The 15,334-nt window shown below is 43.4% G+C and overlaps 1 protein-coding gene across 1 annotated transcript in view; it reads left to right on the top strand.

Annotated features, from left to right (window-relative positions):
• The window catches only part of OLFM4 (olfactomedin 4), a 154,493-nt gene extending 142,110 nt beyond the window's left edge, over positions 1–12,383 (top strand). Inside the window, exon 7 of the mRNA XM_069639496.1 lies at positions 11,587–12,383. Coding sequence (XP_069495597.1) covers positions 11,587–12,383 — 797 coding nt within the window. The remainder of the gene's footprint in view (positions 1–11,586) is intronic.
• The last annotated feature ends 2,951 nt before the right edge of the window (positions 12,384–15,334 follow it).

Raw genomic sequence — 15,334 nt, 5'->3', positions numbered from 1 at the left:
TGGTGCGGGTGAGGATGAGGCAGGGAGATGAATTGAGATAAAGACGAAATGGCACAGTGTGAGAGTGGGGAGCAGAGATTTGATCAGGAATCTATGATAAGTGAAGATAATTGCAGAGGAGAATGCACTGGGATCGAGTATACCAACAGGGACCGAGCGACCGCAGAAAGGCACACGAGGGGAGAGATAAGCAAGGAAACAGGAGCCAGCAAAGGGCACCGGTGTTGTCACACAGGGGGAGAGGAACATTCACTGTGGTGGAGAAGAGAGGCCTATATAAGAGGTTAATCCCTTCTCCTGCCCCATTGTTGCCAGGACTGGACTGGATTATAGGTAACTCTGGAGATTTCCCTGTAGCCCTCTGCCCTATGGGCCTCTTTTGTGTGGTAACCTATTTTATTTCCAAATGTTCGCATTGTAAATGGGTTGGGGTTGCTGAAAATGTGTAATATGGGGCCACTTTGAACATTTTTCCAGGGCCTCTTTTGGTTCCCAGTCCACCCCTGGATGTCATCAATGCCATTTGTGATGTCATCTTTGATGTCCTGGGTGTTAGTCTTAACAGTGCCTGGCGGTGGCATATTTATGGATGCATAGCTTACCACAACTGGCAAATGTCTTTTGTTTTTCGATTTGACCTTGCAAACATATCATCTCGTTAACTAAAGTTATTTCACTGAATATATATATATATATATATATATATATATATATATATATATATATATATGTATATATATATATATATATATATATATATATATATATATATATATATATATATATATATATATATATATATATATATATATATATATATATCAGTGGTCAAAGTTTACGAAAAGGAGTAGTGGAACTATATTCCCTGCTGACCTGCCCCGCTCCTCACAAACCATCACCACGCCCCCTAGCATGCACACTCCAAACCCCCAAACAAACACACCTGCTGTTTAAGTGATTGTTCAGTGCAGTGCATTGAAGTTCACTTTTCAACTTCTTCCTACACTTTATTTTTAAAACGAAACCTTTCCGAAATGGTTTCTTTTTCAAATAAAAGTATAGGAACAATAAAACATAAAACAAAAAAGTAGAGGAGCACCGTTCTCAACCGCTCCCGCTCACTTCAACCACTGATATATATATAAATATAATATAGTACGGGAGACACTGCACCACAGTTAAGTTGAATATCGTGATACATAGGAAACCCGAAAATGAATTGATAAAAACTGTTTACTCGCAAGATGGATTTGCCAGTAATTGTGCACACAAAATTGTTATTATGCCCCTACCCACCACCCCCGGAAAGGAAATTGTGTGATAATATCCATTAAGAAATCAAATGTGTTTTTTACAAAGTAAAAACATGCTTTTTCGCCCTAGTCCCCATTAGTTTACCCATAGGGGAAAGTCAAAGTTTTGCTCCAGTGCATAGCCAACACTGCTGGACGGAATTGGACCAGGTATGAAACAACTTGGTCACGAAGAGTTAATTTGATTTCCGGAGGAGTGGTGGGTCTGGAGTTATTGCGTCCAGTATTTTTTAAACTATTTGACACAGAAGGGAGTGCCCCATCTCCCAAATTCTACACATATCTCCCATGGTACTATGCATCAGAGTAGCATTTCAGAATTGAAATTTGATTTATTTACCGCTGTTATTATGGGAATAACCACGGTTAGCCGAAAAGGAAAAGTTAAAATGGCATTTTGCAGTGGAAAAACAATGCAACGCCATCAGCCTAGAGGTGGGGAGGGGGAAAAGGGCACCATGTGAAATTGGGGAGTTGGGGACTTGGGGCCAAGTTCAGAGCACAAACATTTTCTCATAGCTGTGGTTATTCGGCAGGATAACCACGATTATGAAAGGAAATGAGATTGTGAATGAAAGTGTGTCACACAAAATGAGTGTTGGGGAGCATAGGAAAGGGCTCGGGAGGTACAGATGAATTTAGGTGAGTCGGGAGAGCATGCCAGGAGGATGGTGGGCCATGGTCAGTGCCTGGAAGGGCAGGGAAATAGTGTGGATTTTGCACCATTTTTATCGATAACCGTGGATATCGGGCGCCGACATAGAGTTATCTGTAGCACATTGCTACCATTACCATGTTTCTGGAAAATAATACAAATAGAGAGTAAACAAAGGACAATAAAAAGGATTTCTACAGCTACAGTGTGGTGGGTGGTGGAAAATGGATATGGCCGAGGCCATGGCTGAAGGGCATGGTGATGCGATGGTAGTGCTTTGAAATATAGAGTGGGTCCCAAAGAGATGTATCGTGGCCACTTCCAAAGGCTGTGGCCACCTGGTGAGACCAAAATGAACATACTGTGGGAAATATATACAGTGGGCACGGTAGTGTTCTAAAATGTGCAGTGGGCATGCCAAAGGCCATGCTCATTACCTGGCTCGTAGGACCAAGGCCACGTAGTGGGTTTAAAAGAAATATATTGAGGGAACATATACAGTGGACACGGCCAAAGGGCATGGATAGTGGCCGTAAAAAAACTATGGTATAACAAAACCTTTGAAATTCACTGAAAAACCATTAGTTAAAGTGTAGCTAATTTTGAGCAGATTTAAAGGATAGTTCCGGGACTTTTTTTTTATTGTTCCTATGGTTCGGCCATGTGTTTTTAAGCATAAATCGGTAGATCGTAGAAAACTTTCCTATGGACCTTACCCGACTTTTCGTCCATTAACGCACTCGAAAACATCCGCCATTTTATGATAATCCTATCATTTCCCCCCATCGCCCTGGCTCACCTGCTTTTGCGGCACTAAATCAAATCCCCCGCCCCTGAGCCTGACATCAGCAGACGCGTACCGCCCATTTCCCGTTTCGTGTCAACAATCGCTGCGCCTCAGCTAATGACGTGTCGCCATGGAAATGGCAGGACGCCTCTTTCCTCAATAAGTATAAACAGACCGTTTCACAACACACAGCAGCAGATTTTCGAATCCATTCCTCTCTCTGTGTTACTTTGAGTATTCTGTGACTCGTTTCTGTGCTCTGGTCAGCTACCTTTGTTGATTGTAGCCCGTGTGAACAGATACCAGTACCACCGCTATAAATTATTTTACTTTCTTTACCACACAATGGCTACAATAATGCCGTATATGTACGAGCCCGAGTACACCGAGGAAGAACTACTGGAAAGGCAAGCACGCGAAAACGATGGGGATTCGGACGGCAGTTGGGAGGACCAGTCAACGGATGAAGAGCCTGGACCATGTCGCATGGACGGCGTCTCCACCTGGTGCACGTGCAATCGGTGCGAGCTAATGCCAACAGAGGAGGAGAACTGCTGCTGCCGAGAAAACTCGGGATGCCTGGCCTACATTTCGGAAGGCGAGCCAAGTCCGCAATGCATCACTGAGCTGCCTGAGTTCAGGGAAGCCTGCCTCTCACGGACCGTGTTGAGGATGATGATGGTGCTTATGCACGAACTTCGCGGCACTGTTCGTCCGCGTAATCCGAGTAACGAGTAAGTATACTCTGGTTGTGATGTCAGTGATGCCACTACTATGTCATGGTCGTCTCCCACATATAAAATTACATCTACATATCATTCGAATGCATGTAAATTGGTTCCATATTGTGCATTTTCTAGATAGAATTTTTTTCAAAGCAGAATGACATTTTTTACCTGAATCGACAGTGATAAGAAAGTTTTGTCATTTTAATACAGTTTGCATCTTTCATTTTCACAGGTAGTACAGGCTGGTGGCCTATCGTTGCTTCACTTGGTGGCTTCACGGGAGGCTCGGACACCGCGTTCGGAGAGTAATACCTGCCTGTGCGGTACTTGCCATTAGACAACATTTCCCCAGCGACAGTGGACAATACCGCGGATTTTCCCTAGATGTGCTGCAACCGCAAATTAACAATGTGTAATGTTTATTATTTATGTTCAATTGAAATTAAGATCCAAAATAAAACCCAATATATATTTTAACAATGGTTGTTTTGATTTGTTCAAGCGTTGGCAATAAAAGGAAGGCTGTTGTATTTTATTGATACAAAACATGGTTATAGGTAAATATGGTTGATCATAATAAATCATCCTTTTGGGCACCGGGTACAGAGATGACCACCTCTGGCCCGTGCCGCCTTGCCACCACAGGCCAGCCTGCTGCTGACTAACTGCCTAGGCATCCAGGGTCTCCAGGGTGAACTGCACCCATATATTCTCCTGGGAGGGTGAGGTATTTATAAACTCACCCCCCTGCCTTCCATGTACTAGATCCTGCAGCCAGCCTCTTACATGCAGTTAGATGGCCTCTCCTTGGTGAGGCCCTGTGGCAAACGAGTCTTGTCAGCACGAGTGGTCTATAGAGCATGGGTTGTTGTTCCCATGTCTACCTCCAGACCCCGTGTCTCCTGCCAAGCATCCCCCCTCACGCTGGACGGCCCCCTGCAATCCACATAAGTGTGTCTCCATTCACGAGTCTTCCTGTGTCTTGTCTGCACGACCACCGCCCCAATCCACCCCCCGCCCTATCAAAGGCAGTTCGCACCGGGGTACTTTTGCTGGCAACTGGAGCAGTCAGGGAGCGATAAAGGCCAAGAGGTGCCAAAGGCCATGTACACTTCAAAGTGGTCTATAGAGCATGGGTTGTTGTTCCCATGTCTACCTCCAGACCCCGTGTCTCCTGCCAAGCATCCCCCCTCACGCTGGACGGCCCCCTGCAATCCACATAAGTGTGTCTCCATTCACGAGTCTTCCTGTGTCTTGTCTGCACGACCACCGCCCCAATCCACCCCCTGCCCTATCAAAGGCAGTTCGCACCGGGGTACTTTTGCTGGCAACTGGAGCAGTCAGGGAGCGATAAAGGCCAAGAGGTGCCAAAGGCCATGTACACTTCAAAGTGGTCTATAGAGCATGGGTTGTTGTTCCCATGTCTACCTCCAGACCCCGTGTCTCCTGCCAAGCATCCCCCCTCACGCTGGACGGCCCCCTGCAATCCACATAATGCCACGACATATACACGTCATTCATTCACAAACACACCCCTGTTTCGAATTCTTTATAACCCACTTCATATTTCTAATGAGCACTTCTTTGCGCTTTGCTAGTCAACCCGTGAAGGTGCTGGTTATCTGCTCTTCGTCTCTGTGAACTTCCGTGACCACTTCGAGGAAACTCGTCAGTTTGCAACCTGTGAACTGCTCCCTGTTCTACGACAAGAAACTACTCTGATCCCTGCATCTAACTGTTTGTTCGTCAAGGTAAGGCCATGTACCATAATCATTTTGCGTCCAATTTCTTTTCGTTCAAGACAGTGCATGCAAGGAACTAGTCACATGTTCTGAGTTTACATTGGTATTCATAGAGAATTGTTGATCTTTACTTTACAGAAATTTCCACAATGCCTGCCTGTTCCATTGGCGGTTGCCCTTCGAAGACCCATAATAAATCTGAAGGTACTATAATGCATGTTTTCCCTAAGACAATAGATCAGATAAGAGAATGGGTCCGATATTGCGGATATCCACCGTCTGAGCTTGAAAGTAGAGTCCTAGAGGTCTTTGCGGACAAGAGGGGTGATCGATACCGCATCTGCAGCAGGCACTTTACCTCTGACATGTACTCCACATCATTGCTAATAAAGAAGAACACACCGCGAGCGAGGCAAAAATTGCTCTCAACCGCTATTCCCACTCTATTCGTCCACATCCCTCCACTGGTGAGTCAAGTTTACGTATTTATCTCTTGGCCTTGCGGTAGTGTGTAGCATTAGCTAACAATAATTTCCCCATTTATGTATCCACTCAATATGAAGGCGGAAGATTCTCCATCCGTGTCGTTATTGCAGTCATCAGCCACTTCAAGCGCCTATCGGGTAATCTTACTTGGCTATTCTGCCACTGACTTGTTTTAGGCATGTAAATCAATAGTTGTAATTTATCATGTAATTATGTTACCTAATGGTACACCCTTGTACTCGTCCTCTAGTCTTTGTTTTCAGTTATAATTATTGTTATCCAAAATAATGCAAGTACTGTCTTTCAGGGAGATGCTGAGGAGTCCAACGTATTGACGACTACCGTTGATGTCACTCAGATGCTCGAGGTACGTTTCAGGACAGTTCCGTCGCCCTCCTATGTGTCTTCTTTTTTCAATTTTGTGTTCATTCCTAATGAAAGTCCTATGTTTCAGGGAGTCGATGGAGCATTAGTCCAAGAAGAAGGGGGAGCATGCAGTTACGGGTCGGCGCAACAGCTTGCAGAAGTGTGCACCGCAGTTACATCGTCCCTTGATGTTCTTATGCATTTCGAGGTATGGATACTGACAGTTCGATCAAGCGAAATCATATGACGTGATTACATCCGCTATACTTCCTTCTTTATTAACGCAAGTACTATGTTTCAGGGAGATGACGGAGCTTCTTCTACAAGAACATCACCCCTAGTAGTTGATGCAGATCTCTGGGTGGTGACACTTCCAACGATTGAGCAAATCGAATCATATTTACATATCCATTATTTATTTTAGACAACTGATCATTTGTGCAGGTCTATTTAGATGAGCCGTTCACGCCTGCACAAAGTTTCTGTTCTTTTTATCAAAATAGAAAACCATACTAATGCAATTACTGTGTTTCAGGGAGTCACTGAAGCATCATCTTCAATAATATCATCAATGGAAGTCTATGAGGAGCCCGAGGTATGGATCTTGACAGTTCCATCTAACTAGATCAACAATGCGTGAATAATTGTCGTTTGAATGTTCTACACAAAGCGTTCATTCGTGTTTTGCTATTGAGATGTACGTGGGTATTGGTCCCCAAGTACATTTTGTGTTTTCGATATTATTATACATACTAATGAAAGTTCTATGTTTCAGGGAGTCGATGGAGCGTCAGTGCGTGATGGATGTGCTTATCATGAAAATATAGTCGTTGCAGCGCAAGAGGAAGTGGAGACATGCACACACGAGTCGGAGCAACAGCGTCCTGATGTTGAAGTTCGAGGCAAGAAAGATTCAAAGAAAAGAAAGCAAAAGAAGGTTAGTGTCCTGGTCACTATATTATGTTGTTTTTCACTGTTAATAGTTCAATACTGTAAGTTGTGTTTAAACTGAACATCCCTTTTCCAATCTGTCCTCTAGTTGCGAGTGGGTGTACAAACTAGATCTACACAGACAGTGAAGCGAACGAGAGATGTTGCTTGTCAAACCTTTTGGCAGGGACTTGAGACTGGAGATGCATCGTGCCAATGGGGAGAATATGAAGTGATTGACAACGGAGCTATACCACATGCAGCCATTGATAGTGAATGTCCTCCTGGTAGTTCGGATGCAGTTGGAGATAAATTCACAGAATCCACACCCGCAAAAACTATGACCGCGAGAAAGTTGAAGAAATTGTCCTATTCACCCATTGCCGGAGAAGGAACAGATGTTGCAATGGAAGAGAATGAAGTGGACTACAATGAAACACCTTCAATATCACTGAACATAGCGGAAGACGATATCAGAGATTCTACCTTTCATGTGAGTGACATGTCCTCAACGTTACAGGCCGAACCAGCTGGGATGCAGAGTGACAGTATAAGGAAAGAGGCCAAATTCATTGTATTCGATAGTTGCTTGATTGATATTATTATTCAGTTGAAATGTGGGCATTCGGTAGGTGGGGAAGTATGTGGGGAGCCATTGATTAATGTGACTCGTGCAATTCGAGGCACTAACCTTAAAATACATGCCACCTGTACAAAATATCATACTTTCTCATGGTCTGCACAACCCATGCTGGGACAACTGCCAGCAGGCAATCTACTTTGTGCAGCGGCTGCACTTTTTAGTGGTTCAAGTTTTAAAAAATTAGAGTCTTTCTTTCGGTTTGTGGGAATCCATTTCATTGCGAAAACTCAGTTCTACAAATACCAAACCGATTATCTATTTCCAGCCATTAGCGAAGCTTGGAGAATGGAAAAAATGTCTATTGATAGTACATTCGCGGGCAAACGGTTCAGGCTAGCCGGTGATGGACAGTGTGACAGCCCAGGATTTTCAGCCAAGTACTGCACCTACCACTTTCAGGACATGGAAAGTAAGAAAATTGTGAGTTCGGTGGTCGTGCAGGTGTCACAAAGTACATCCTCAGTGGCCATGGAGAAAGTTGGCTTTGTAGCATCATTGCAAGAACTACAATCGCGGGGAATGGTGATCGACCTGATAGCCACGGACAGACACGTTTCAATTGCCAAGACAATGAGAGAAGAGTACAAAAATATAAATCTCCAATTTGACGTTTGGCATCTTGCAAAAACAATCAATAAAAAATTGTCGGCTGCAGGTAAAAAAAAAGATATGCAAGGTATTTCACAGTGGTCCAAGTCAATCAGCAACCATCTTTGGTGGAGCTCAAAAACATGTGGAGGGTCGTTGGAAATTCTACTGGAAAAATGGCGGTCAGTAATGCTACACTGTACAAACGTGCACAGCGGAACACGAACCAACATTTCCACAATTGTGAACATGGCCATTTGTCCACAGAGGAGGCACGGAAGAAGAAGTGGTTGATTCCTTCATCACCCACTCACAAAGCCATTGAAAAGATTGTATTTGATAAAACTATAACAAAAGCTTTGAGGGGACTCACGGAATTCTGCCACACAGGAGATTTGGAGGTGTTCCACAATATGTGCCTAAAGTACAGGCCAAAACGATTGCATTTTGGCATGGAGGGCATGATAAATCAGACTCTTTTAGCGGTCTTGGCACATAACCATAATGTCGGCCGTCAACAAAGTAGGACGACCGGAACTTTAGGGACACTTCGCTACAATAAGGCCTTCACTAAAAGAAGTAAACAATGGGTGATCAAACCAGTGTTTGAGGATATGCAATATGAGTTTATTGAGAGACTTATTGTTGATGTCCTAGATAGGCACATAAATGGAGTTGTGAACGAACCTGTGCAGGTGACAACTGCATTGCCACCCAACATTGCCTCTGTTCCATGTCCACCTAAAGAAGAGCTCATTGAGAAATACACATCACGGTTTAAATGATTGTAATTTGATTGTCTGTTCTCTCGAGTCTCCTCATGTCGCAGGCCCATTGAATATGTTTATCTATCCAACCTTGTTCATTTGCGCATTAAATTAAACCAAACAGTAATATAAATGATTTTTCAAAAAATATAGAATGTCTCCGTATTTATGGTTCTGTGTGGCTGCAAAGCACGCAGACAAAATGCAAAGATGGAGTGTAAATTTCAAGTCCTGTAAGACGGCCTTACACTGAATGTAGCTAACTAGGAATGTGTGTTCGTTCAAAGTGAAGGTCAGCTGCTTTGATTTTTTTCTCGGGTGCCAGAATGGCCCACGACTCAGTATAAGGTTCTATTGTTATTTGACCTTGACAGGCCGGGACCACGTAAGAAACGATAATGAATATAATTTCAGAAACGAAGGCCATTTCATGTTCGTTCATTAGAAGAAATAAAACGTCGGCATAGAAGGAGTGGTATTTCGGGGCTGCCCTACGCACAGACACAATGGAAAATGCAAATATAATGTAAGTAACTCTTTAGATGAGTTTATACCGCAATTTAATTACTATACAGTAGCTTTAAAGACGGGTTAAGTTGTACTTGTTCATTCTATGTGGCATATTGTTTTGTACCGCGCACTATCTTGGGGAGAACCGTCTCCTCTCCCCTGCTACAACTGGTCCACTGTCTGCGACCTCGGTCCTGGGCCCTTCCACTCTCCACCTGCACTCCCTGTCAACCCCTGCACTGGGGGACTGTCTCAGTATCCTACAGCCCCCCCTTGACGTATAAAACCCAGTTGCACTGTCCTAGCTATGAAATAATTTCCAGACCTAATATATAAAATGAATAATTTTAATAAAGATCTGATGGTGAGACTAATTTCCTTTTTTTATGTTTTTCAAATAGATACATCGTCCATTATTGTCTGTGTCACGAGTACCAGACACCGGCGGATGGCTTCTATAATCGCCAATTGCTTCTCCGCGTGAACAACGTTAGCACCCTGACCATTTTGTGGGACGATCGCCAAGTACAAGTATGCCCTTACGCGGTACTAACGGCTAGATGCAACATACAGACCGTTGTGGTGCCCTAGTGCCTCGTTGTTGGAACAGCCATGCGATTATCAGTGCGACCGAAGAGCTTATTTTATCGTAAACCAACACCCTGTCTACTGCACACGAAAATCGCTTGCCTCAAGACGAAATATTTTGGATCGAGAGCAAATAAAAATTCATTGATCTAAGACCCTGTGTACAGCAAAGGAACATCGTGTGCCTCGAAACGAACTTTTCGGAACGTGAGCAAATAAAAATGCAAATCGCTGAATATTCTCAAAACATTTGATGTCAAATAAATGTACTTTACCAAATTTACAATCTTGCGGTTTAATTTAAAAGTACAGTTTCATATTCCCAATTGTGGCGCGCTGTGTTGTGTGAGCTCATCTGTGTTGATTTCCTGGTTCTGTGTGGAGTCGCGTAGAAGACGCCTGGGCGCGTTTGCCTACGCAGCTCAGTCATGTCACGGATAGAGGCGGGGAATATGAATGTTTTGATCAAGTCTGTTTCAGGGGCGGGGGATTTGATTTAGTGCCGCAAAAGCAGGTGAGCCAGGGCGATGGGGGGAAATGATAGGATTATCATAAAATGGCGGATGTTTTCGAGTGCGTTAATGGACGAAAAGTCGGGTAAGGTCCATAGGAAAGTGTTCTACGATCTACCGATTTATGCTTAAAAACACATGGCCGAACCATAGGAACAATAAAAAAAAAGTCCCGGAACTATCCTTTAACGCAACAAAACCCTTCATATTAAGTGGATGTGGGAAGTCATGATCAGCTTAGCTCGATGTGTTCCTGTTGCAAGGCCCATGAGAACATACATATTATAAGATAAGGGAGTCACAATGACATACCAAATATACTAGGGATATTGCATTATGTATGACATCAAAGGGAGCGCGCCAAGTTCAGCTGGTCATGACTTCCCACATCCGCTGAATTTCAAGTGTTTAGTTGCGTTAAAGCTGCTCAACTTAAATTTACTTTAACTAAAAGATATTCAGTGAATATATATGTATATACAGCAAAATTTGGTTTATGAAATGTTAAGTCTGTGTTTGAGCATGTTAGTAATTTTTTTTATATTTTAACCCAGCTTCCATGGCGCTCCCTTTTCACTATAGAGCAGCTGAATTTCTACCCTTCGAAGGCAATGGTTTTGAATTGCCTATACGTGTTAATAAGTATAATGTAATTCAGGGTAAATCCAGCAGATTGTTTGACATGTTTGTTATGGCAAAGACATTCACATGAGCAGTGCATTGTGTGTCTAGCTCCACTCTGTCTGGAGCGTGGAGGCCCTCAGTTAGTTTTCTTTTTGGTACATCAACAATGGAGAAAAAATAAATAACTATGTATGTGGTGGGTTTTTTCACAAGCAAGGGCACATGGAGTGTCTGCTCAGGTTAAAACATGTTGATGACAAGTAGTGTAACATTTATAATTAAATAACATTGTGAAGGTCTTGCAAGTAACGGAACTAAAATAACATATTTTCAATTTTTTTCCACAGGAAGCTGTGCCCACGCGGGGATTTCAAACATCAGCCAACCAGTTGCTGTACAGCGTAACTGGCTGGGACTTACGTACAAGTTTGGTGGATGGGGAAAGAGTTACTTTGCTTCGGAACCTGGCGAGCAACTTTACTGGGTTGCGCCAATGTACGACCGATACTTTAGAAGTTACAGAGTTTTTAAATCATACGGCGATTTATTGTTGCAAAAAGTTTATAAGGAGTATGCAGTGCCAGTCCTTGGAGATGGCGCTGGTGGTGCGATGTATGGAAAGTTCCTATACTACAACGTGGCTGGAACAAGAGATATAGCCAAGCTCGACGTCACCACTAACAGAGTGGTCCTGAGAAAAACCCTGCCGGACGCTGCATTCAATAACCGTTTCCCGTACGTGGGAGTTCAATTTCAAGATCTGGACGTTGCTGTTGATGAAAGTGGTTTATGGGTAATTGGTTCAACGGAAGCGAGCGATGGTAAACTCGTCCTCAGTAAACTGAATGAAAGCACCCTTGACGTGGAAAGCACCTGGCAAACCAGTCAGTACAAGCCATCGGTCACCAGCGCCTTCATGGTGTGTGGTGTCCTGTACGCTCTGAGGCCTATTGACACAAGGCAAGAAGAGATTTTTTATACTTATGACACACATACTGGGAAGGAAGGGCGAATTAGCATATTGGTGAATAAAATGTCGGAAACAATCCAAAGTATCAATTACAATCCCGAAGATCACAACATCTACGTTTTAAATGACGGCTACCTTACATTGTACCATACAATTTTCTTAAAGGAACGCTAGTCCTTTCTTCCTCATGCAAAATGAGTACATTTTGAAACACATATACACACAATCATTGATGATTTGAATGAGTCTGCTCAATCTTTCTTTCTTTCTTTTTTATTGATTTTGAAGTCAGCTTATAACATTTTGCAAAGATGTCAGAAGGCAAGTGAGGAATACTAAGCAAAGTGGTAAATGTCTACCACAGGTTACACTAATGCCAGATGCACTTATCTTTCAAAGATACACACTTGCTGAATATCTCCCTTTTAGAAGAGCACTGAAACCCGATTTGTTTTCATTTAGCTCTTTTTCCTCTGCAAGCTAGAGTGTGAAGTATTGGTTCTTTGGCTGCCGTGCCTTTTAGCGCCTAGATGCCTTTTAGGCCTTAGTTTGCACTCTATATATTTTCAAATAAATAAATAATAAAGATTCCCCTCTCACGCTCTTTCCATATTCTATGCACACAAACGCCAGAAGGTTAAACCTCTGCAGGGAACTAGTCGCTCTAGAGTCCTCACTGTTAGGAGGCACACACCTCTACCGGAGAATCCCAAGGGTGGGTGAGCACCTAAAATATGTAAGCCTTTCTATAGCTAATGTAATATGTCCCATCTCACATCTATTGATCGCATGAGGCTCTCCCCACCAGACCAGGACTATGAGCAGAACGGTGAGACATGTGGTAAAAGCAAAGCAATGAACACAATGATTGGAAAAACAATTTCGAACATACTAAAGCTCCCAGTAAACGTTTGGCAGGATTCGAGCTGCATTTACTGCATTCACTAATTAGTTTTAGCGCATGTAGAAATTACAAGTCTTCGCTGAATTATGGGTTTACCGCCAGGCTGCTGATGAAGGATGCGGATTTCCAAGAAAGCGGCATGGTGTGGCTGAAAATATGCAGGCACTCCTTCTGTATTTTTAAATCCATGCTACACCCTTATTTGGAAGATCCAAATGGATTTACCGAATCATAGCAGTTTTGTACAATAATACAGAGTAGGGCCCATTTGTTAACTCTTCTCTGAATTACATCACATATTGTGTTAGTCTACCTAACAACCATGCAGCAATTGCTGCATGTGGTTTTCCAAGGAATGCTCCTTAGAATAAATATCCAAATATATGTACTCTGTTGAGGTGTAAAAACACACACTATTTGAAACACACCACTGCCAAACACCTAAGGACGGCAGAAGGACACATTCAAATATATCCTTAATAATCAGGAGTTTGCTGACCAGGCGCCTTGAGCCCATTTCGTTTGCAGATGTGAGATATGCAATTTCATGATTTCATTAGTGATGTCCTACCCAATGCCTACTGCTATTGTGGGTGATGTAAAATACCTTTCTAGTGCATCGGTCTTGCCCGGCCAATTGAAATGCTGGTGGAACATCGATAGCTTCCAAAGTGAGAGATAAGCTTCATGCAGTCACAAATGCAGCGATGCATGTGTTGAAATGCTGCACGTGAGTAGAAGGTTTCAGCCAGCAAGCAGGCAACTTGACAAAGCCTAGAAAGTGATCACTAAACGTGGTCATTTATATGTTCCTCTCATATAGTCCTTAACGTGATGAATTGATAAATTGGTTGTCAACAGTGTGTGCTACTTTCCACAACTCTTCCTGAATAAAGTCTTACATAAGAGCTTGAGCACATGGACATTTAAGGAATTGACTTCATTCTTGCTCTGGCCTGCCCTTGGACTGTACTAAAGGAGTCCTCAGTCAAGGTCCAGGAGACAGCATGCCAGGCACTGTCACACGCAGGGGTGTTGCTAGGTCTGGAAAAGATCTGGGGCTAGGCCAATGTCAGGACTGCCGGAACTCAGGGCTAGCTAGCCTTTTGGTTGTAGCTCCTGAGCTTTTATCCGGGACTACAACCAAAAGACCTGGAGCTATAGCTCCCTCAGACCCCCCCAACCCCACTAGCAATGCCTCAAGTAAGGCAATTACTTTATTCAGAAGGATATTCTGGAAGTGGGGTGGCCATGTATCCTCTACCGAAGGATCCACCATTGCTGGTTCATCAGAACAACATCACATGTAAGGATCCAAAGAACTCAGGTGAGGAGTCAGCATTGTGGGTGCTGCAGGCGCCTGAGCCCGCACTAACACATGTCTGGCTCATGTGTTCTGTGCAGTTGTGATGGAGTTGGTGCATTGCTTTTACTGCAGCTGTGTGGTCTTCGGGCACCACTCTCAAAGTCTGAGGGAGCACACACATTGTGTCCCTGTTGATAGTAAATCACAAGTTCTGGAACCCACAGGTTCCTGCTCCCAGTACTGCTCCCAGTAAGGGTATATGCTATAGAAACTTTGCAATTGCAATTATGCTTGGCCTTCCCAAAGGGTAAAAATGGTCCTGCTGCAAAGATGCAGAGTGGTGCCTTTGCGGCTGGCCATTCAGCAGCTGCCAAACCTGTCTTTTTGTGTCTGCTCAACTGCACAGCAGGAATACACCTTGGGAGTTAGCGCTTCTAAGCGCTCCCAGTTTTGATAAATATGGTATGTGCACAGGGACAGCGGGTGAGTGACTTGGCCAGGAAGTCAGGAACACACGCAGGGACGTCATTTCACCAAAATGCCAGGGGTAGCAAAAGTGATAGCACATGACCTTTGACCTCTGATGACATCACAAGAAGTGATGTCATTTGACCACCCACCTCGAAGTGACATCACGGGACGCGATGGAACACAAGCTTTCACCCCTTGACAAATCAGGAAGGCACTCACATGCCTTTCCTAAGAACACCACGAAAAATATGGTTGTGATATCATATAATGTTATATACATTCGTACAAGAATGGATCACTATATGTATCGTCCAGATCAGCTTGTATAGGCCTATATTACCAAATTACTGTGAATGCAAGCAGATGTCCAAGGCCAAATGAACATAATATGTTATTACAATTACTTACAATTAAGTGCTTTATATAGAACACATATACGTACAA

This window comes from Ambystoma mexicanum, chromosome 7q, assembly GCF_040938575.1.
Source record: "Ambystoma mexicanum isolate Mex_15411 chromosome 7q, UKY_AmexF1_1, whole genome shotgun sequence".
Taxonomy (NCBI): domain Eukaryota; kingdom Metazoa; phylum Chordata; class Amphibia; order Caudata; family Ambystomatidae; genus Ambystoma; species Ambystoma mexicanum.
The sequence above is the reverse complement of the archived record's forward strand: the minus strand, read 5'-3'. Positions and strand labels throughout refer to the sequence as shown.